The sequence below is a fragment of the Acartia tonsa genome, chromosome 1, assembly GCF_053477335.1.
Source record: "Acartia tonsa isolate MP-2025a chromosome 1, ASM5347733v1, whole genome shotgun sequence".
Taxonomy (NCBI): Eukaryota; Metazoa; Arthropoda; class Copepoda; order Calanoida; family Acartiidae; genus Acartia; species Acartia tonsa.
Genome location: NC_137260.1, coordinates 53,572,117 through 53,594,159, shown reverse-complemented (window position 1 = coordinate 53,594,159; position 22,043 = coordinate 53,572,117). Strand labels below are relative to the sequence as shown.

The following is a 22,043-nucleotide window of genomic DNA, read 5'->3' as shown; positions in this document are numbered from 1 at the left end:
TCCTTTCTGTTATACAGTTTACCCTTTTTTTGTTTGTTTAAATGCTAGAGTTTGAATAGTGACATTCTACATATCATAATGCATATTGAGAAAATTATACTGCAGGGATTTAGAAGCTACAAGGACAAGACTGTCGTAGGTAAAATCATTTTCAACAGGAGAGGAGAAAAAATATCTTGGAAGACTTCAAAAGTTGTGGTCTTCCAAATTGTGGTCTATATGTTCGTTAAGTACCTAGTGTTAACATTAACTGCCTTCTTAAAATTTCGTGTTACTCGAAAGGAAATTGATATTCGAGCAGTCGCCATGAAAGACAATTTCATTTTTTTGTTCTATTAGATATATTTAGGTTAGTATTTCTTAAAAACCGTAATCACTAATAAGTTGATTACCATTCTCCGCTTTAATGCAAGTGCACATAAAGGGGGGGGGGGGGGGGGAAATGTGGTGACTCGTGCCACGACATACCAGCAATTTTATTTTGGGTGCTACTCCCTTAGTTTTAGAGATAATAGGGTGAAATCTTTTGGACTGGGTCACTAATTACCCCAACTAGAGGTATCTTTCAAAAAAAACGGCGGCGGGTCCGCCGCTCCCGCCGTTCGCCGCCATTTTCCGCCGCCGCCAAAAAAATTTTTTTTATTGCATTTCTCGCCGAATTAGGCAATTTGGAATCATTTGAGACCATGTTATTTTTTTCAAAAATTTTTCCCCTTATAACCAACCCTGCGGGGGGACTGTCATTTTTTTCAAATTCTCATTTATCAAGGTATATCTTAAATTCAGTGCCTCTCCTAAGCTTTTAAAGATATTGAGACAAAACCTTTTGAGGTAGATCAGTAAAAAATATTTGAATAAAAAATGGCGGCGGTACCGCCGCTCTCGCCGTTCGCCGCCATTTTCCGCCGCCGCCAAAAAAAAATTTTTTATTGCATTTCTCGCCGAATTAGGCAATTTGGAATCATTTGAGACCATGTTATTTTTTTCAAAAATTTTTCCCCTTATAACCAACCCTGCGGGGGGGGACTTAGTCATTTTTTTCAAATTCTCATTTATCAAGGTATATCTTAAATTCAGTGCCTCTCCTAAGCTTTTAAAGATATTGAGACAAAACCTTTTGAGGTAGATCAGTAAAAAATATTTGAATAAAAAATGGCGGCGGTACCGCCGCTCCCGCCGTCCACCGCCATTTTCCGCCGCCGCCGCCAAAAATTTTTTTATTGCATTTCTCGCCGAATTAGGCAATTTGGAATCATTTGAGACCATATTTTTTTTTTCAAAAATTTTTCCCCTTACAAGCCGTCCTGTGGGCGGCGGAAAATGGCGGTGGATGGCGGGAGCGGTGGTACCGCCGCCATTTTTTATTCAAATATTTTTTTGCTGATCTACCTCAAAAGATTTTGTTTCAATATCTTTAAAAGCACAGGAGAAGCACTGAATTTAAGATATACCTTAATAAACGAGAATTTGAAAAAAATGACAAAGTCCCCCCGCAGGGTTGGTTATAAGGGGAAAAATTTTTGAAAAAAATAACATGGTCTCAAATGATTCCAAATTGCCTAATTCGGCGAGAAATGCAATAAAAAATTTTTTTTTGGCGGCGGCGGAAAATGGCGGCGAACGGCGGGAGCGGCGGACCCGCCGCCGTTTTTTTTGAAAGATACCTCTAGTTGGGGTAATTAGTGACCCAGTCCAAAAGATTTCACCCAATTATCTCTAAAACTAAGGGAGTAGCACCCAAAATAAAATTGCTGGTATGTCGTGGCACGAGTCACCACATTTCCCCCCCCCCCCCCCCCCCCTTTGCAAAGATGTATCACAATGCCTTCAAAGGTGCTTTGACTTTAGTGTCAGAACATAGTGCATTTCATTACCCTAGGTTAGGTAACTTTATTTCACATTTCAATAAAATCTAAAATGCAGCGGTTTTTGAGAAAATTAGATTTAAAAATTTCAAGTTCAATTTTCACCCACTAGGAGTTACTGCATAATCATGTGATGTATAGTCCCTTTCTTCCTGACTTAAGAGCATTATATGTATTTTGTATATTAGCTTTTAGTTCTTGTGTCAACCGTTTCGGAGCAAGACTTTGCTCTGCAACTCGGCACGAACCTAAAAGTGAATACTTGCTATTATATTTAATATTATTATTGTATGTTTAACTTGTCTTGAATTAATACACTTTATTAGAATATTTAGCTGTTTATTCTTGCTATTACTACACGTCATTTTGGCGCAGTAGTGTAGTACGAACCTACGGCTCAGATTTTCTTTTAATTGTATTATTTCTTTGCTTTAGTTTTGTTCAGGAATTTTTGGACGCCATGAAGGTGGACATTGCTTATTACAGGAAGTTGTCCCCGGTGGAGAAGGAGGAGTATATGCTCGAATTGATGGCCTCGCTGCAGGGTGATATTCATTCCAATGGGGATAAGCTGGATAATCTGACTGGACGAATGGCGCCGCTGGAGGCGAAAGTTCAGGAGTTGACGGATAATGTTGATACTAATAGTGCTGCGGTTACTGGACTGGCTACTCGGATGGACGATTTAGAAGATCGTCTTAATAAGGTGGTGGTGCCTAGTGTTGATAATGATATCAAAACCGAGAATGTGACGGTTGTGGATGAGTTTATGACTGGCCAGCAGCGAATTCTGGATAGAATTGCCCAGCAGAATAGTTTGAATGACCAGCAGAATGGTTTGAATAACTCTATGCCGTGGCAGAGGACGGCTGGAGGATCTGGAGGATCTGGAGGATCAGAGGAGAAGCCTAAATTGTTTGCTAGTGGTTCTCGAACTATTTTTGGTGGAATGCAAGATCATGAAGATAAGATCATAAAACTTTGGGAGTTGTCTAAGGTTGATGCTGTGGATAATATCTACAATGGAGTTCTTATGTGGTGTCCAGCCCTTTCTGAGGTTAAAGCGGAGGATTTTAATACGCTCAATTTCTTTGAGGCTGGACTGAGTGAATCACAGGTTAGTTGGTGTAAATCTCTTGTTTATGTGCCAGATAGATCTTTGTATGTTTCGCAGGGGGAGGAGAATGTTCATAGGTACAATGAAACGTGTGCTAAGCTTGATGATCAGTTCAGAAAAAATGCGCCTGAATTTTTGGTAGACGATGATGTGATTTTCTTTGATGATTATTTGGAGAGGTTTTGGATGACTACTAGACGGTATCATATGACTAATCATCAAGTGTGTAAGGAAATTCTGTTTGATAAGTGTGTGGGTGTAAGAACCGCTTGTGGTTATACGCTAAAACCTGCTGATATGGAGAATAGACGATTAACATTAAAGGGGTACTTGTGTAAGATGCGAGAGACATTTTTACCACCCGACATGAAAAATGTGTGTAAAGATGCGTATTTGTGTGTTAAGCAACATGAGAATGATAAGATTGATGCATTTTTTGATAAGATATTATCATTCTGGAAACGTGCGTATCCGAAACCAACTGATGATATGTTTATGGATTTCTATTCTCAAGTGTGTAATGTGATCTTATCTCCACTTTTGGCTAATCAGATGCGTCAATTTTCGTTGGATTTAGAGCGTGACGGACAAGTGCGAATGATAACGAAGTTTCGGACAGAGTTAATAGTTAAAGCACAACTGGTTGTTAAAGGGCTACAATTTAACCAAATTTCAGGGTCAATGGCTAGAGGATGTACAACAAACCAGATGGCTTTGGCTAAAACGATGGTTGGTGGCATTGGTTCCAAGTCAAATCCTGTAACTATTGATCAGGTTAGTGATGAAGATAATTTGTCATACGAAATAAATCAATGTGAAATTGATTTAGCTGATGAATTTGGCGGACCAGCTGAACTTATTCCTTTAATTGGCGCAATTCAAGGTGGTTTTATTTGTTATTATTGCAATAGAAAAGGTCACATGATGAGGGATTGCTTTGATATTAGAGATAAAAAGTTGCCTAATCCTAAAGGAAAATACTTTTTGCGGTGGGGAAACAAGCCTTTTGTTCCTTATAAGACGGGGCAAAAGAGTTTTAAAAAGAATGAAAATAGTATTGATAAAAAGAAATTGGTTGGTGAAATTGAAGGAGAGGTGAAAGAAGAGGAAGATACGAAGGAAGTGGCGTATGTCGATGGTTTAGGGGCACGCGATTATGAAGATGATCTTGTAGCGGAAGTCGAGGCATGGAATAGTGCTATTATAGATGACATTTTATGGTATTAATGTTTTGTATGTATTATGATCATTAAAACCTTATTCCATTTTCTACTTGTTATGCGGCATTGTTTTGATTTATGCGCATTGTAAATAAACAACAACAAAACAAAATTAATGATAAAGAGTGAACGAAGCAACTTTAATATTGTGATAATTTATTTTGATGGTTTATTTTGAATTATGAAAAGATAACATATTGTTTATGACCGTATATGAAATTATGAGATTATGTTATAATAGAAATCAAAATAATTAATTTAGTTTTTGATTATGTTTTGTTGAAATTAGAAAAATTCATTTTTGTTTCAGACTGTTGTGGAGTCTAACAGAGATAAGAATAATAAAAAAGTGAAAATGGAAAAACGAATTAGGAATACAATTTTGTAAAATTGCTATTGAAAGAATCTTAATTTGAAATTAAAATTGAATTAAATTTGATAAAAATGTGAAATTAGATATTTGAAAAGTATTAAATTTTGATGAAATGTGGAAAATTGTTTTAAAAGTTGAGTCAGTTATTGTGGTTTTAAGTATTTAATTTTAAAACAATTATATTGCTGATTTTAATAAGACTATTAGATATCAGGGCTTAGAGGATTTTGAGGATTTTAATGGACAAGCTTCTAGGTTGGATTTTGTTGATCATAAGTTGTCATTTTTCGAACAGGTTACAGGTTCTTGGTTTGGTTTAGAACATTTGTTTAAAGATATACTACCATTGTTTGCTAAGTTTGTATTGATTGTTTTAATGTTGTTGTTGGGTATAATTCCCATGTTGGTAGTTTTGTATTGTTGTTGCTCATGGTGTTATAAAAAAAGATTTACTGAGGAAGAATTTAATGCTAGATTTTAAATTCTTATGCTGAAATTTAATTATATTGTATTTTTGCAGGTTGGTTACGGCGGCAACAATGAATCAAAAGTTATTGAGCAACGAAGAAAATGGTCGCCACAAACAATCTGCGAATGAAGGAAATCAAGTCAAACCTGGTCTACCGGTGTCTGCGTTGGTCAGCAACTCTGCATCTCGGCTGGTGTTGGTAATGTCGCGCGTCGAGCTGCCGACGTTGAGTGTGGGCAGATCGACGAGGAATGTGTTTTTGAACAGTGAGGACATGCCACTTGCAGATTTAGCTCGTCTTATTGATAATGAACCAAGGTTTAAATTGAACTTAATAAACATGCTTTCGTTGCAGTTAGAGATGGGGAGATGTATCAACTCAATAGACTGGGCTGTGGACAGGATCCCTATCTTTACCAGCCAGAACTCAAGACACTTAAACCTGATGGCGGCTGGTGAGCATTCTAAAGCTATAAACAGAAAGTTGTCCTGGAACGAGACAACTAATTTGAATAAATTGAGTGCAACTATATTTCTCTCCAAGCTTGTTTGTGAAATGTTACCAAGTTTGGTGTTGCTTGCCAAGATTGAATACCTGGATGGAGATGAGAGAAAAAGCTGCCAAACGTTGGGAGAATTGTTACCCATAATCAAGCATATGGGGGAACTAGATGATTGGCATCAACTTTCCAAAATTGACGTCATACCTGCAGATGGTCGAATGAGTCTTCAGACGGTGCTGAGAACGGTGGGTAATAGCATTGATGCGCGGTTGAAGACGCAGGTTGTATCAGCTATCCGGCTCCTGGCACATTGGAAAGACGTTGTGAATAAAGTCTCATTTATTCTGAAACAGATGCCATCCACAACTTTGTTCGAGTTACAAAAATATTAAAATCCAGATGCTGCAAAGTAAGTTTCTCTGTTCCCATAACTTTAACTAAAATATTCCTTTCCGAGTTGGAAACAAAAAGTTGATCATTCCACGTAGTTAAATTGAATGTATCTTGAAAAACTACCTTAAAATTACTGGCCGGTTTTCGTACTACATACGGAAAATAAGGTGAAGTTGATGTTGCCCACAAATGATTTTCTTCAAAGTTCGCCACAATCGTCTTTTTATCATAATCCATAACAACATTTCCCTTGATCAAAACTGGAGTATTTTTTACTAAAATATGCAAAGTCCCAATAGCAAAACCTAAGTTGAACCACATGTTGTGCGCGTATACTCCCAGTGTCTTGCATTGGATGTTTTCACCACCAACATCCCAGAAAGGTGACAATGTTCCATTAACCGTAAAGCTGTGAACAGTTGGCAAATCTATGTTCACTTTAAAACTAATACCATCATGCTGATACTTGCCAGAATGGAAAACCCTTCTACATTCATCCATACTCAACTCTACCTGTTTTTCATGTGGCACGTCTAATACGTGCACATGACTCGCAGTGCCGCAAAACCAGCGCTCCAACTTTAGCCTAACCTCACAACTAATAGCCTCCGACAGTATAAAATCGGTTTCTGCTAACCCCAGTAATTCCACAGATCTGACCGGTTCCATCCTATCATGCAAACAGGCAGCTGATCTAAGTTCAACATCACTTATTTGAGAACAATCATAAGCCGCTAACCGTGGATCCTGTGAAGTATACATACCACCAACAATAATACAACAATAGGTCTGCATCACAACAACAAATAACAAAATATCCAAATACCTGACTCCTCTATCATCCTTGGATTTCTTCACAGGTATTGGTCCAGAACGTCCACTTTTTGAACTACAGGCGTCACGTGACCTCTTTCGCATACCACGATCTCCATCTCGTCTATTCCGGTCATGTTTGTCACCACCGCCGCCTCCTCGCTTGTCGTCACGCTCCCGACGATTATCATGGTAATCTCTTCTCCTGCAAATATTATACAAATTATTACAAATATTATTTTTTAATCAATTTTGCGAGGTTCCGAGTTACTACATCTGCTACAGAATAACGTTCTAATCTATCTTTATCTCTATTCTGTCTATCCTCATCCAATTTTTGTAATTGTACTTCATTTGTAGAACCTTTAGGACGACCTTTCACAGGAATAGTTTCAGACATTTTTTGCGATTTTGCATTATCTAACGATCTATCTAATTCATCCTCCTCAACATCCCTACCTCGTTTAACACTTCCCCTTCTTTGTTCCAAGTTTACAATTTTACTCTGAAGTTTTGGAAAAGTGTCCTCTAAAATACTCATTCGAGACTCTAATTCTCTAGCAGATTCCATGTTAATATCCTCTACACCCAAACTGTTGTCAATTAAACTATTATCAGACGCATAATCTCCATGAAAAACACTATCTTTACTAATAGTAGAATATGTAGAGTCTAACTTAGTTTTGTCAGTTGTATCATTCGTATCTACACTGTCAGAAATATGAGTACTTTCCAAAGTATCACTAAGATCCTCAACTAAATCATCTAAATTTTCATTATCCTGAGATACATTTGACCTTTGCTGTGACAACCCAACACCCAAAAAAGATTTCTCCAAAAAATCTGGTGTTACCTGTCCATCCTTCCGCCTTCCAATCACCTCTGGACTAGCGCCACAACTATTCTCCTCTTCAGAAACGCCTGAACAAGATAAATTTCTTAAAGTATTGGGAAAGTCATAGTTTATTTTCAAGTTATTGTCCACAGAGAAAAACTCATCTGTAATCACTAAGTCAATCTTTTCATCTGGAGTCAAGTCTAGAGTACTCTCAATAACATATATTTTATCCCTTGGCACAATTCTTACCCCTTTGTCTTTCAATTTACACTTTTCTAGGGGTTGAACCTCAAACAAACTGTCAGAAATTACTTTTGTCACTAGACACAGACCCACCCATAACGAACAGAGTTTTCGAGCTACACCAATCGTTGTGACGTCATAATAAATATAACAATAGGAATTTATAGCTATCGGCTGACCTATCCTTTCTGTATTTTCTACCTGTAAATACTTCTCAGTCCTCTCTTGTCCAGTTCTCCAATTTCTGTCAAGACACTCCAATAACTCTGAAAAATTCTATGTTTAATTTTCGTGCGTGTTAAAGGATCAAATGCGTCAAGCGGAAGTTTAGGGTTTCGTAGGAAAAACTTGAAAAACGGGGAACATCCTAACCTCCGATTAAAAGAAGTGTTCATACAAAATTGTGTAGCTTTAAGTTTATGAGCCCAATCTCCATCTTGAAAACGTAAATCAGTCTTAAGAAACGAATACACCGATTGGTTGTATCTTTCACTAAAATTCGAATTAGCTGATCTGGGAGGGATAAAAATTTGTTCAATTCCCAACCTTAAACAAACTTCCCTAAAAACTTTCGATTTGAAACTTTGTGCATTATCAGTCCTGATTCTCTCGCACAATCCCCAAACAGAAAATAAATTAAACTTCAAACATTCAATAATTGTTTCAGCTTTAACATCTTCAATAGCAAACAACCACACATATCTAGTACAACTGTCAACTACTATTAAAATATGCTTACAAATGACTCCATTATATTCACACTCATTCAAAGGACCTATAGCATCTATGGCCAACTCTGCCATAGCCTCCCCAGCCAAAGGAGAAAATTCTATATTATGATTATGTTTTGGTTTTTTACGTCTATTCAAACAAATGACACAATTTGCAACTGCCGCCGCTACATATTTAGACACATAGGGAAAAATGAAGTGATGGTTAATCCTGCTCAAAGTCTCCAGATAACCCCTATGTCCCGCTGTAACATCTGCATGAGCCAACAAAAAAACTTTATTGTACATTCCAATAGGTACCACTACCCGTTCTATAAATTGAATTTCCTTCTGGAGCCGCATAGGTGAAGTCAAAATAATTAAACCATCTTTAAAACTCAAATGTTCGAAAAACCTTAATATTTGTTTACCACGATAAGGCATTTGAGACAATTCTCTGGACGTGGGTTTGACATTATTTACAATAAATTTCCTCACCTCAACTAGAACAGGATCCTTCTTCAGACTACGACTGAATTCTCTCGCCTTCAATCTGGACGCTATTTGACTGGCCGTCTCTGCTCCAATTCCTGCAATAAGACATAATTTAGGATCTTCTAATTGATATACAGTATCCAATATTAACTCTCCTTGTTCGTCCGTCGATAATTTAGATATCCTATCTTTACTATCCTCCAATGCAGTACGTGACAATATATCAACATTAGTATGCATCTTGCCCTGCCTATGTACAACCTCATAGCATTGATGCGCGGTTGAAGACGCAGGTTGTATCAGCTATCCGGCTCCTGGCACATTGGAAAGACGTTGTGAATAAAGTCTCATTTATTCTGAAACAGATGCCATCCACAACTTTGTTCGAGTTACAAAAAGATTGGCTTGAAGGAAAGTCTGAACAGGATTTGAGTGCTAAAGTGTTTATTGACGCTATTCAGGTGAATGAATACATGAACTTATCGGTTTTCATTCCCCGCATCTTTAACGTGAATTCGGTGAGCTTAATTACCAGTGGAGAGATGCCAGCTGAGATACGTTATGTTAGATTAGATGGACAGAGAGAAATAATTGAAAATCTCGTGAGTGCTACATATACAGGTAGTTTGGTGAACGATAAAGTAGACGGAAGAGTTTTGACCTGGGAAATGCAGATGCGCTGCAAACGTCTCCGTCCGACTCTAGCCAAGCAGACATTGTTATGTGATCCAGATACTACTTTAGAGAATGTAGTAAAGGAACTTAGATTGGAGTTGGATGGAAAAGTTCATACAAGTTTGTTGACAACCAATCTCGAGTGGAAGTTTAATCCTGAACACAAAGTAAATGAGTGGTTTGAGGGTGATTTCAAGTTGGTTACTCGGTTTGGGGGTCCTGTTTGTGTTCAGCAGGATCAGCCTTTGGATCAGAACATTCCTGTTTGTCTGGACCTTGAATTGTCAGGTCAGCAATGGCGTGTTGATGAACAAGCGATGGAGGAAATGAGGATGGAGCACACGCCTGGAATATTGATGATGCTTGATAAATTTGGGGAGGAGGTTAGTCGTAAGCATCAAAAGATTTTGGATAATCAGGAGGAGGTTGATAGCGTTGCAACCTCGATTTCAGTTGCGGTTAATAGCGGATTTGAAAGATGTTTACATATGCTTGGTGATACTGAGGCAAGGATGCCTCAAGACGGCTTGTGTGATGAGACCGCAAAACTTGGAGTGAATGATGATGAAACTATCATGCCTATGGACATTGAAGAATCTGGCAAGAAAGGAAGAGCAGCTGGAAAAAGAAAGTCATAATTATAGTTTACTGTGTATTAATTCATATTTTATTTTATTTTATGTATTAAGTATTTGTTGAGGCAGTAGTAGTCTCGAAAAGGTTCAATATTAATGCTTTTATAACTATGCATCTATAATGCCATGTTTTTAAATCTGATGGTTATATGTTAATCAGTGTTTTTTATATCATGCATTTATAATAACTATGTTAATCAATGCATTTCAATGTTTGTATGTTAATCAATGCATTATATGTTAATCAATGCATTTTCAATGATTATATGTTAATCAATGTTTTTTTTTTAAAAAAAATATTAAAAAGAAAAAAAAACACATAAAGAAAAAAGGAATATATAAAAAAAAAACACAAAAGAGTTCTAAGGAACCAAAATAATAAAAAAAATGTATATGAAGTGTTTAAAGATCTGGAAATAAAATAAAAAAAAAATAAAAAAAAAATATGGCAGGTGTCATACCAGATCAATTATTATCTATTTAATAAGCATTCAATGCTACTTATAATATATATGATAATTAACATGTAATAAACATATTGTTATATTCAATCTGTAATGTTACAGTTTCGAAATCTATGTTCATGTTAAAACCAGGGAGAAATGTGATGTATAGTCCCTTTCTTCCTGACTTAAGAGCATTATATGTATTTTGTATATTAGCTTTTAGTTCTTGTGTCAACCGTTTCGGAGCAAGACTTTGCTCTGCAACTCGGCACGAACCTAAAAGTGAATACTTGCTATTATATTTAATATTATTATTGTATGTTTAACTTGTCTTGAATTAATACACTTTATTAGAATATTTAGCTGTTTATTCTTGCTATTACTACACGTCAATCATGACAAGCAAAGCAAAGATTATTTATTTAAAAATTTGAAAAACTTTGCTTTTATAAAGTCAGTCATAAAACCTCTCTATATATGATTTATTTAAGGCTGAATTTCCGTGACCTTAGCAAAGCAATTGATAAAAATGGCCATTAATTAACTTACTTCAGTAGTGGTTTCATGAAGAACTTAAAAAAGCAAAGTTGTTCAAAATTTTAAATAAATAATTTGCTTTTTTGTCATGTTTATGCGGTAACTCTTAGTGGGTGAAAATTGAACTTGAAATTTTCAAATTTAATTTTCTCAAAAACCGCTGCATTTTAGATTTTATTGAAAAGTGAAATGAAGTTACCTAACCTAGGGTAATGAAATGCACTATGTCCCAATTTAGGTTCTGACACAAAAGTCAAAGCACCTTCATTTGCACTGTGGTATGTTTTTACTTTTTAGCCCTACATGAGAGGGAAGTGGGAGGGGGGGGGGTGTTAGAATGACATCCGCTTACAAATTTTTTGTAGGTGATCTGGATAAAGGTATCAATGTGATAGTTGGTCAGAATGGAGGTGGTAAATCCAACATCCTGGGAGCTCTGGAGTATGTCTTCACCTGCAAGGAAAAATATTGGATCTCTGTGCCTTCAAACTAATAATAACAATGTTATTCAAACCTCTGTACCCAGAGATAAGAAGAGTTGTAAAGGTTTTGGTCCCCAAAGTCCAAGAGTAAGACAGCCATAAATATAATTACTACCTGTTAATCATTACTAGTTTCTTGCGTTTAACTAGCTGATATGTCTATAAACATATGATGGACAGTAATAAAGTGCCGTTTCTCGAAGTCGTACGCAATGTTGGGAGGGTGACGCAAATTTCAGATCTCAGTTTTCGCAATTTGAGAAAAATTAATCTTTGTTTTAGCGAATTAGATAATCTTGCATGCATTGCTTTTATCTTATAGGGAAAATAAGTACAGGGTGCACCACATAAATCCGGACTTTTTCTTATTGTAAACAAATAAACATAAAATCGTTAATTTTAAAGATTTTATTGAATTTTAAAAACTGGGAAGCAACCTAGGTACATGACTATTAGATTATTACAGGGCGACCACTGCATACTATATATACTATTTATACTATATAGGATGAATTTGGATACTATATCATACTATATGACCAAAATTTACTATATATACTATATATTTTAACCTTTACTTGACCAAAATTTACTATATATACTATATAATATTACATTTATATAACAAAAAACTAATATTGCCAGTTTTGTGACAACTCTTAAGGAGCGTTTTGTCTTATTTTCACAGTAGGTTTTCTCTTATTTCTAGCCCCTGCGGGGGGCTCAAAAGATACTGTGATACGACTAAAATGCATAAAGATGAAGAAAATCCTTTAAAATATATTTTTGTTTGTGATTATGATATAAATATCAGTTATTTTTCATAGAGTTAACTTAAGGGTGAGGGGTAAGTTTTACCACTTTCGCTTACTCAGTGATTATTAGGCTAGGTATTAATGTGAGACTATAGGGTATTTGGGACAAAAATTTACTTTTGGTTAGTAGTTCACTTATATTCAATATTTTTTTGGATAAGTTTCCAGGTTCAGGTAGGAGAAAGGTGGTTTCTGGACAGGTAAAAAAATTGTAAAAGAAGTTGTATCAACTTTTTTGCTTTTTATTTAAGATAGCTAGCCGGTTCTTTTAGTAAGTAGTAGATGTAAAATTTTTCATAGAATTCAGATATGCAATCGGTTTTTTTGTAGACCTCTTATTTTTTAAGTAATTTAAGTTTTTTTAAAAAATAATTAAGTCGGTTTTAAGGTACTTAAACGCAACAAAATAAAAGAAGAAAATGGCCAGTATGAACAAAAATAGTAAGATCTTTAATTTGACACCTTACTTTTAAAATTCTGTTGAGTAATTATTGAAAAAATCTATTTTTTTAACCTCGGTTTAATAAAAACTTTAGACCTAAATATTTTCTCAAACAGACATAAAAAACATGGGTTCATATATACCTTTAGAATCAGAAAAATATTACGAATTTATTCTAAGCAAGATTGAAAAAGTTTTATAAAACTATAATAAAAAAAATAAGTTTATTTTAAGAATCATAATTTTCGGCTTTAAAGGGTTAGCTTGAACCAAACCTGAACAGAACCTAAACAAAAGACAATGCAATGTAGCAGATATTTTTTAAACACAAGAAACAATAATGTATTTTTAACTGCATTGTTTTGAAGTTTATAAACAGACTGATGCATATTTGTTCATAATTTTTCATTATTTACATGTTCTTTAATATCACTATATTTATTGTAGTATCTATTGTATATATTGTATGAACGTTCTCCTTTTTTTCTGGCAATTCTATAGGTTAATTTTAAAGTTTAAGTTTCCTGATTCGTCAATTTTTGCGATTTGTGATTGGCTAGTTTAGTAGTTACAATTCTTAAAATAAACTTTTTATTTTTTCTATTTTTTATTACAATTTTTTTAAACTTTTTCAATTTTGCTTAGAATGAATTCATATTATTTTTCTCATTCTAATGGTATATATGAACCCATATTTTTATGTCTGTATGAGAAAATATTTAGGTTTAATGTTTTGATTAAACCGAGGTTAAAAAAATAGATTTTTTCAACAATTACTCAACATAATTTTAAAAGTAAGGTGTCAAATTAAAGATCTTACTATTTTTGTTCATACTGGCTATTTTCTTCTTTTATTTTGTTGCGTTTTAGTACCTTAAAACCGACTTAATTATTTTTTTTTAAAACTTAAATTACTTTAAAAATAAGAGGTCTACAAAAAAACCGACTGCATATCTGAATTCTATGAAAAATTTTACATCTACTACTTACTAAAAGAACCGGCTAGCTATCTTAAATAAAAAGCAAAAAAGTTGATACAACTTCTTTAGAGATCAACTTATTAAACAAAATATGCATCTTTCAGGATGTTATTAACATATCTGAAGAAAAAAATTAAAATTGGCCTAAAATTTCTGGTCCTGCAGGCCACCAGGTCAACTCTGGACCGGTAAAAATTAAAATTTTTTTGTTTGATGAGTTAGAGGTCAACCTATAAAACAGAATATGCATCTTTTTGGATGTTATTAACATATCTGAAAAAAATTGAAAATTAGCCCTTAGGGTCAAGCCGTGCAGACCTCCAGGTCCATTCTGGACAAGTAAAAAATCAATTTCTTATTCTAAGAGTTAGAGGTCAACTTATAAAACAGAATATGTATTTTTTTTGGATCTTATTAACATATCTGAAGAAAATATATAAATCGGCCTTCTAGTTCAGGTCCTGCAGGCCTTTAGGTCCACTCTGAACAGGTAACAATCAAATTTCTTATATGAAGAGTTAGAGGTCTATTTATATAACATAATATGCATTTATTTGGATAATATTAACATATCAGGATCCAAGTTCAGGTTCATTCAGGACAGGTAAAAGACTCAAATTTTTTATTTGAAGAGTTCAAGTTCAGGCCTCCAGGTTTTCTCTGGACAGAGTCTAGGTGGGGGGGGGGGGGAGTTCTGACACATTTGCGTAAACCTAGTATATAGGCTTTATCTTTGGATTGAGAGGATAGGTTATTAAAGATAAAATCATTCTTATATGATTAATTTTTCCAAGTTTTAAGATTTTTTGGATAGGCCTCCAGGATCCGGAGCTCCAGGCCTCCAGGTGGTCTCTGTACAGGTAAAAATGAAAAAAAAAATTTAAGAGTTAGAGGTCAACAAAATATCATTATGCTTCTTTTTTGATATTATTCATATATTTGAAGAAAAAAAACATGCACTCTAACTCTTAAAAAATTTTTTTTTTCATTTACCTGTACAAAGACCACCTGGAGGCCTGGAGCTCCTGAGCCTGGAGGCCTATCCAAAAAATCTTAAAACTTGGAAAAATTCATCATATAAGAATGATTTTATCTTTAATAACCTATCCTGTCAGTCCAAAGATAAAGCCAAAATACCAGGTTTACGCAAATGTGTCAGAACTCCCCCCCCCCCCTTGTATTTTTTCTTCAGATATGTAAATAACATCTAAAAAGATGCTTATGGTGTTTTATAAACTAACCTCTAACTACATAAATAAGAAATTTTGATTTTTTCCTGTCCAGAGTCCACCTGGAGGCCTGCAGCATCAAACCTGGAGGTCGATTGTCATTTTTTCTTTAAACATATAAATAGCATCTATAGAAATACTTATGTTGTTTTATAAACCTCTAACTCCTTAAATTTAAAATTTTTATTTTATTCATGTCCAGAGTCCACCTGGAGGCCTGCAGCTCCTAAACCTGAAGGCCAATTTTATTTTTTTCTTTCAAATATATAAAGAACATCCAAATATAAGCTCATTTTGTTTAATAAATTTACCATTAACTGTTCAATTAGGGAAGTTTTATTTTTACCTGTCCAGAGTCTGCAGGACCAGAACTTAGAGGTCGATTTTAATTTTTTTCTTCAGTTATGTTAATAACATCCAAAAAGATGTATTTTCTTTTTTAAAAGTTGACCTCTAATTCTTCAAAGAAGAAATTTTAATATTTTACCCGTCCAGAGTGGACATGGAGGCCTACAGGACCAGAACTTGGAGGCCGATTTTAATTTTTTCTTCAGATATGTTAATAGCATTTAAAAAGATGCATATTCTGTTTTATTAGTTGGCCTCTAACTCTTCAAATAAAAAAATATCTATAACCTGTCCAGAGTGGACCTGGAGGCCTGCAAGACCAGAAATTGGAGGACTATTTTAATTTTTTCTTCATTTATGTTAATAACATCCAAAAAGATGCATATTTTGTTTTATAAGTTGATCTCTAACTAACTCTTCAAACAGAAATCTAATTTTTTTTACCTTTCCAGATAGCCTGCTGCACCTGAACCTGAGACCTATCCAAAAAATGATTAAATATGTGAAATACTAATTAAAAGTAAACTTTTATCCTAAATAACCTATAATCTCACATTGATACCTTGCCTAATAATCACAGAGTAAGCCCCTTATATGTGAAATTGCTTTGATAACAGCTATGCTTTGAGTTATTATTGATGATGTATATTGTATATACTATGTATTACTAAATAATTCTAAGTCCGATACTATATCATACTATATGAGTAAAAAAAAATATACTATATATACTATATGGATTAAAAAAATATACTATAAAAATACTAGGGTAAAGCGGGGCGAACTCGGTGTATTTTTCGGTTTTTTGAACCTGCAAATCGTAAAAATTATTTTTTTTTAATGGGACCAAGACCAGTAGAAAGATCTCGGAAAAGTCGATCAGGTCCTAAAAGGACGTAAACCTAGGACTTTGGGAAGTTTGTCAAAATTGATCTCTAAAACGGCACCGACTTCGCCCTGCCTTGAGGCGAAGTCGGTAGGGCATTTTCAAGCTTCGAAAAATCGATGACGTATTGATTTTATTACAGCATGCCCAAAAGGTAAAAGTTGCTAAATGTAATAAAGAGTATGCACAAAAAAATTTATTAAGATAGGTCAATTTTTTCTACCAAAAAAAAATAATTTTTCCGAAGTACGCGAAATTTGACTTTTTTTTTCGAAAATTTTTTTGATAAAAAACATAAAAATACTACTAGAAAAAATAACTTTTTATGACTTTAAAGGCCTGATCCTTAAAATTCAGGCAATTTTGAATAGATTTGACAAAAAAAAAAAATTAGTTCTATTAGCAAAATTTCCTAAAAAAATAAAGTTGAAAAAAAGAGAAAAGTTTGGCAAAATCTGTGGTCGATTTTCCAGCTTCAAAAAACCTATGACATATTGATTTAATTACAGCATGCCCTAAAGGTTAAAGTTGCTAAATGTAATAAAGAGCATTCACAAAAAAAATTATGAAGATCGGACAATTTTTTCTACAAAAAAAAAATAAATTTTTTTCTAAGTACGAGAAATTTGACTTTTTTTCTCTCGAAAATTTCACTTTTTTATATAAAATTGAAAAAGTTAGTATAAAAAGTGAAAAAACCGAATTCGCCCCGCTTCACTTTTAGTCGATTTAAGAAAAAACTATACAAGCTTTTTTAAAGTTTTAAACGGAAATGGATAGCCTATTAGATTCTTAATAAGTCCCCTGAAGACGTCTAAGCTCTAGCTCTTACCAGTTTTTGTCCAACTTACCGTTTTTCCGACCGGAGCAAAAAAATCGAAAAATTTTTTTTTTGTCGTCCGACTTTAAGACCCAATAAGTACCCTAAAAATTCATCTCACAAAAATTTCATTTTATACTTTTTTGTAGGCAATTTAATAAGGAACAAATTTGATTTTATGTTTTTTTCTGTCAGTCGATTAGAACATGGAGAAAAATGTCATTTAATGAAGGTGGTCAAAAAAATACCGACTTCACCTCAAAACCGAGATCGCCCCGCTTTACCCTATATTTTTTTGGTTTCGGAGTGGTCGCCCTGATTATATAATAAAATCGCCGCCAGCCTCAATCACCGCCTCTACCCGCCCCCTGAACCGCCCGCCGACCCTGGTCACCATGTCCCTGTTCAAGCAGGCGAAGTTCTCCATGATAGGAGCAATGAGAGAGGTCTTTTTGGTATGGGCGCGTCTATTGGTTCATGCTTTAATAGCGATCCAGGCCCAAAAGTCCATTGGATTAAGATCGGGGCTGCTGGGAGGCCACATCTCCTTAAGGAGTGAGTAACAGCAGAATCAAAATTAACCGATCTTTAAAGCTACCCTTTGACACGGCGGCTCTCATTTGGGCCAAAGTTAAGCTAGAACAACGTTTAATACCTTTTTAAAAATGGCACGAAGATTAAGATAGGGTTATCAGCGCAATACATAGTCTAAAACGAGTTTCAAGGTTCCATATGGGCCACTGAAGTCAAGAACTGAGAAATTTTCAAGATTTTTGACGTCTTTGACATCTTAAAATCTGCCACGATCCACTTTGTCGAAGTGCTACAGCCAAGTCAGCTGGGATAGAGAGCTCTAGTCTTTTCTAGTGTTTTCACTAGGTATCTGATAGTATCTCCAGCAAGTTTCATTAGTCCATCTCACCTACAGATGGGCTGAGTTCAGATTTAGTAGGCCCAAGTCATAAATCCACGGTAATTTATCTGCGCAATTCGAATCATTATCTGCCTTGTTGAACATATGCACGGCCAGCTCGGCGTACACGTCCTCCATCGTCCAAAGATTTTCATGGGCAAAAAGGTGATTACCTAAGCTTTTTGTAGTGGGGTCAAACGTCCTGATTGGTCAAGTAGTTTTGGCGCTATGGCAGTTTTTAAAAAGTCCGGATTTATGTGGCGCACCCTGTAAATCAAATCGCGAAAACTGAAATCTCAAATTTGCGTCACCCTTCCACAGGGTTGTCATATTGGGCATTTTTTTCGATAACGGGTGGCCCAATTGCCCAAAAAAGTTTTTGGGTGCCCAAAAGGGGTTTTGGGCACCCTTTTGGGCAAATGTCGCAAAAAGCATATAAAAAGGTTGTAAAATAGCCTAAAACCATACCGAAACTTATTACAAATAAATTAGCCTAAAACCATTTCAGGACCTATAAAAGCTCCACTGGAAAGGAGAACCATATCGGTTCAGCGGTTAGCGAAATCCTTCTCTAGATACAAAAAAAGCTTACTAATTTATATAATAGTTAATATCACCCAAAAAATAGGCCCCCCCCCCCCTCTTTTACCCCCTCACCTTTTTTCATCCATCAAAACGGGGGGTGCCCAAATCTGCCCAAAAGAACCGATAAAGGGCGGCCCAAAACTGCCCGCCCAATTTGACAACCCTGCCCTTCCAACATTGCGTATGACTGCGTACGACTTCGAGAAACGGCATTTCATTGCTTTAGGCATTGTTATGTAAATCATAATGTAATTACAAAAAGTTTTGTTTAAGCTTGCTTTAGAGTAGTCTTATGGTTCTCATTTACGTTAAATCTTCGTATAGTAAAACTATTTTATTGGAGAAAAAAAGACGAAATCGCCTCAAGAAAAGATACCAAAGCATTGGGCCTTTAAGGGTGTAGACGCTGGTTCCTTAAAATAGCTAAGATAATATCCATTATTGACCCCTAGAGGTTGGATCAAACTTCTGTCCGCCATGTGCTTCATCAATCCTCAGATTCCAGGTGACATTTGTGTACATCCTGCAGTGTTCTACGAACAGTGTGTCGTTTCCATAGGTTAACTAGTTATCCTGCCAGTTAATCATACTATAGATGTTTGATTTTATTTTAGATCATTAAGTTTAAACTAATTTTGGACATTATCTATATCAAATCTATCCACCCTAAAAGAACCGTGTGTCGTTTCCATAGGTTAACTAGTAATCCTGCCAGTTAATCAGACTACAGATGTTTGATTTTATTTCAGATCATTAAGTTTAAACTAGGGTTGGCAATCCGGATCCGGAATCCGCCCAATTTTTTGGGCCCGTTTTGGAATCCGAATCCGGAATCCGTTTTTTAATAGCGGATTATGGATTCTTAATTGGTAGGCTAAAATTAGAGTCTTGAGTTTTTTCTTTCAACTCCCTCTTTTTGAAGGCAAAGATCACACCCTTCGGAATCCTACATCAAATCTATCCACCCAAAATTTCTTTAGCAAAATACAAACTTACAATTCTAATCAAAAGATAATTTTTAAAGTTTTCATTGAATGTCAGTTAGTGGGGCTCTTCCATAACCAATATAATATGTCAATCTGTATGATTTACTCCCAATTTGTTCTGCGCATTTATATATTATGCGATTTCACCTTAAAGGAAGCCTGCAAGAAATACACGGTTCTAACTGCTTAAAGACTGCAACAAGTAGACTTAAAACACAAAATTTGAGGCCTCTAACTTCAATAACAAAAAAGTTATACCTACCTTGGCATTTTAAAATTACATATTAGGTATATGAAAATTTAAAAGTTTTCTACGCCTCAAGATATATATATAAATGTTTGTTATTGAAGCTGAATGCTTTAAATTTGGGGTATTGGGTCTACTCGTGGCAGTCTTTCAGCGTTATATTCCATTCAGATTTTCTTTTAACATTTATTTTCCTGAAATGTTTGTAAAAGGTTAATGCAGCGCTAATGAATCCTTCTTTTTGTAAAGTAATACGTCTGCAATCGTTGAGATAATTCTCTTTGTAAAGCAATACGTCTGCATCCATTGAGATAATTCTTTTTGTAAAGTAATACGTCTGCAACCGTTGAGATAATTCTGGACAACTCTGACAGAAGGTTTCCTCTGAATGCAGACAAAGTGTCCATCATGAGGGTTTTTAAACTCAAGGGAGATCAAATATTTGTTAACCAAGGCAAAACAATCATCAATATTTTAATTATTAAAGCTTTATCATAAACTAGCAGCTGTGCGCTTAGCTTCTAGAGGGCCCTGAATTCAAAGGAAGCAAAATTAGCCTAATACCATTCTAAGGCTTAAATATATTAACAAATTGGCCTAAAACTATGCCAGATCCTTTATGAATCTTCACCTGAAATGAAACTCAATCAGATGAGTAGTTATTTAAGTCTTATGATTCATACAAAAAAAAATCTTTACTACTTTATATAAAAGAATTACGTTTCTTTGGTTAGTTCTGTGGAAGCGTACAAAAATTTTAATTTGAAAGAAAATAGTGCCTACATTTCTTCACATTATTTGAATAATCGCGTCCCTAAATATTAAACTAATTATAATATCAGTTTGACATTAAGCAGGCGTTTGATATACATTTATTTAGCTTCAATGCTAATCTTTAATTTATTACTTGGATCTTAAACCAGATTTTTATGTTCTATAATAAAGTGAACTCTGTAGCGGGCTAAAATAACGATATACCTCATCTTCCTCCTTTACCCCATCCCCTCCTATCTACTGGATAAAAGATCCGACCAATAAAAGCGATTGGAAATTGCAACCTAAATTGGCAACATTCTTTGTCCTGTCCTGAAATCCACGTATATTCTACATCCATTAAATCTTTTTTTACAAGTGTTTGGAGCAATTTTTTATCTTAACCTAAAATAAGCATCAAAAATACATTTTTTGTTGTCAATTTTCATTGTTGAGTAACTGTAAGCTGATAATTGTTTGTGGTTAGAGCTGAAGACCCACAAGGACTTCCAGCCAATGTTGCGGGCTGCTGGCCTGGGCAAGTTGGACAATCCATACTACATTGTCAGACAAGGAGAGATTAACAAGATGGTCGCTATGTCTCCAAAGAACAGGTGCGTGGATCATGGAAAGAATATTAAGTAGCGGGTTACGACGTATTTTCCCAGTTTTTGATGGGTTATTTAATGGATTATGAATGTTTTCTTCCTTGATTTTTATTGCTCTTTTAATTTGCCATACATTCTTATGCACATAGCTTTTAATGTTTATCTTCAAAATTTATTATTACTTAATTACACTTAGGTTGTTACATGAAGGTTTTCTTCTTTTTAATAGATTCTTTTAAATTCTAAAATATTGTATTTGTAAGGTTGTTAAGAACGTCCAAGCTTTTGTCTTAGAGTGGGGGTTGAGGTAAAAAATCACCCCTTAGACGTCCCAAAGCTTGTTATTTCTTAGCACTGCTCGGCTTTTTGTCCAAGTTATCTAAATTATTGCTTCAGGCTTAGTATGATTTTTACTTTCGCTGGGGCTCAAAATTACGAAGTTTCACAGACTGAAGTCAATTCTAGACTCGAAAATACAGGAAAACATTATTTTAAAGATTTCATTATATCTTTTTTTAAACAGCAGCTACTATTGGAGGGATTCAAACTATAATCTAAGCTTTTCTGTCATTAGGGTCGGTCCGTCTGTACGTAACGGATAGTTTATCACTAATTTA

At 34.9% G+C, this 22,043-nt stretch overlaps 1 protein-coding gene across 1 annotated transcript; it reads left to right on the top strand.

Moving 5' to 3' along the window:
* The first annotated feature begins 31 nt into the window (after positions 1–31).
* Positions 32–21,979, top strand: LOC145328059 (structural maintenance of chromosomes protein 3-like). The gene is made up of 6 exons (XM_080171613.1): positions 32–139; positions 11,698–11,792; positions 19,285–19,337; positions 20,395–20,519; positions 21,306–21,432; positions 21,823–21,979. Exons 1-6 carry the CDS (start codon positions 79–81, stop codon positions 21,977–21,979), a joined length of 618 nt encoding a protein of 205 aa, XP_080027739.1. The 5' UTR covers positions 32–78.
* Positions 21,980–22,043: the final 64 nt, after the last annotated feature.

Excerpts from the sequence above, each read along its gene's own strand:
- LOC145328059 (XM_080171613.1), top strand. The coding sequence starts at position 79 with ATGCATATTGAGAAAATTATACTGCAGGGATTTAGAAGCTACAAGGAC. Across the intron at positions 140-11,697 it reads CAAGGACAAGACTGTCGTAG|GTGATCTGGATAAAGGTATC; the intron begins GTAAAATCATTT and ends AATTTTTTGTAG. Across the intron at positions 21,433-21,822 it reads GCTATGTCTCCAAAGAACAG|GCTTAGTATGATTTTTACTT; the intron begins GTGCGTGGATCA and ends TTATTGCTTCAG.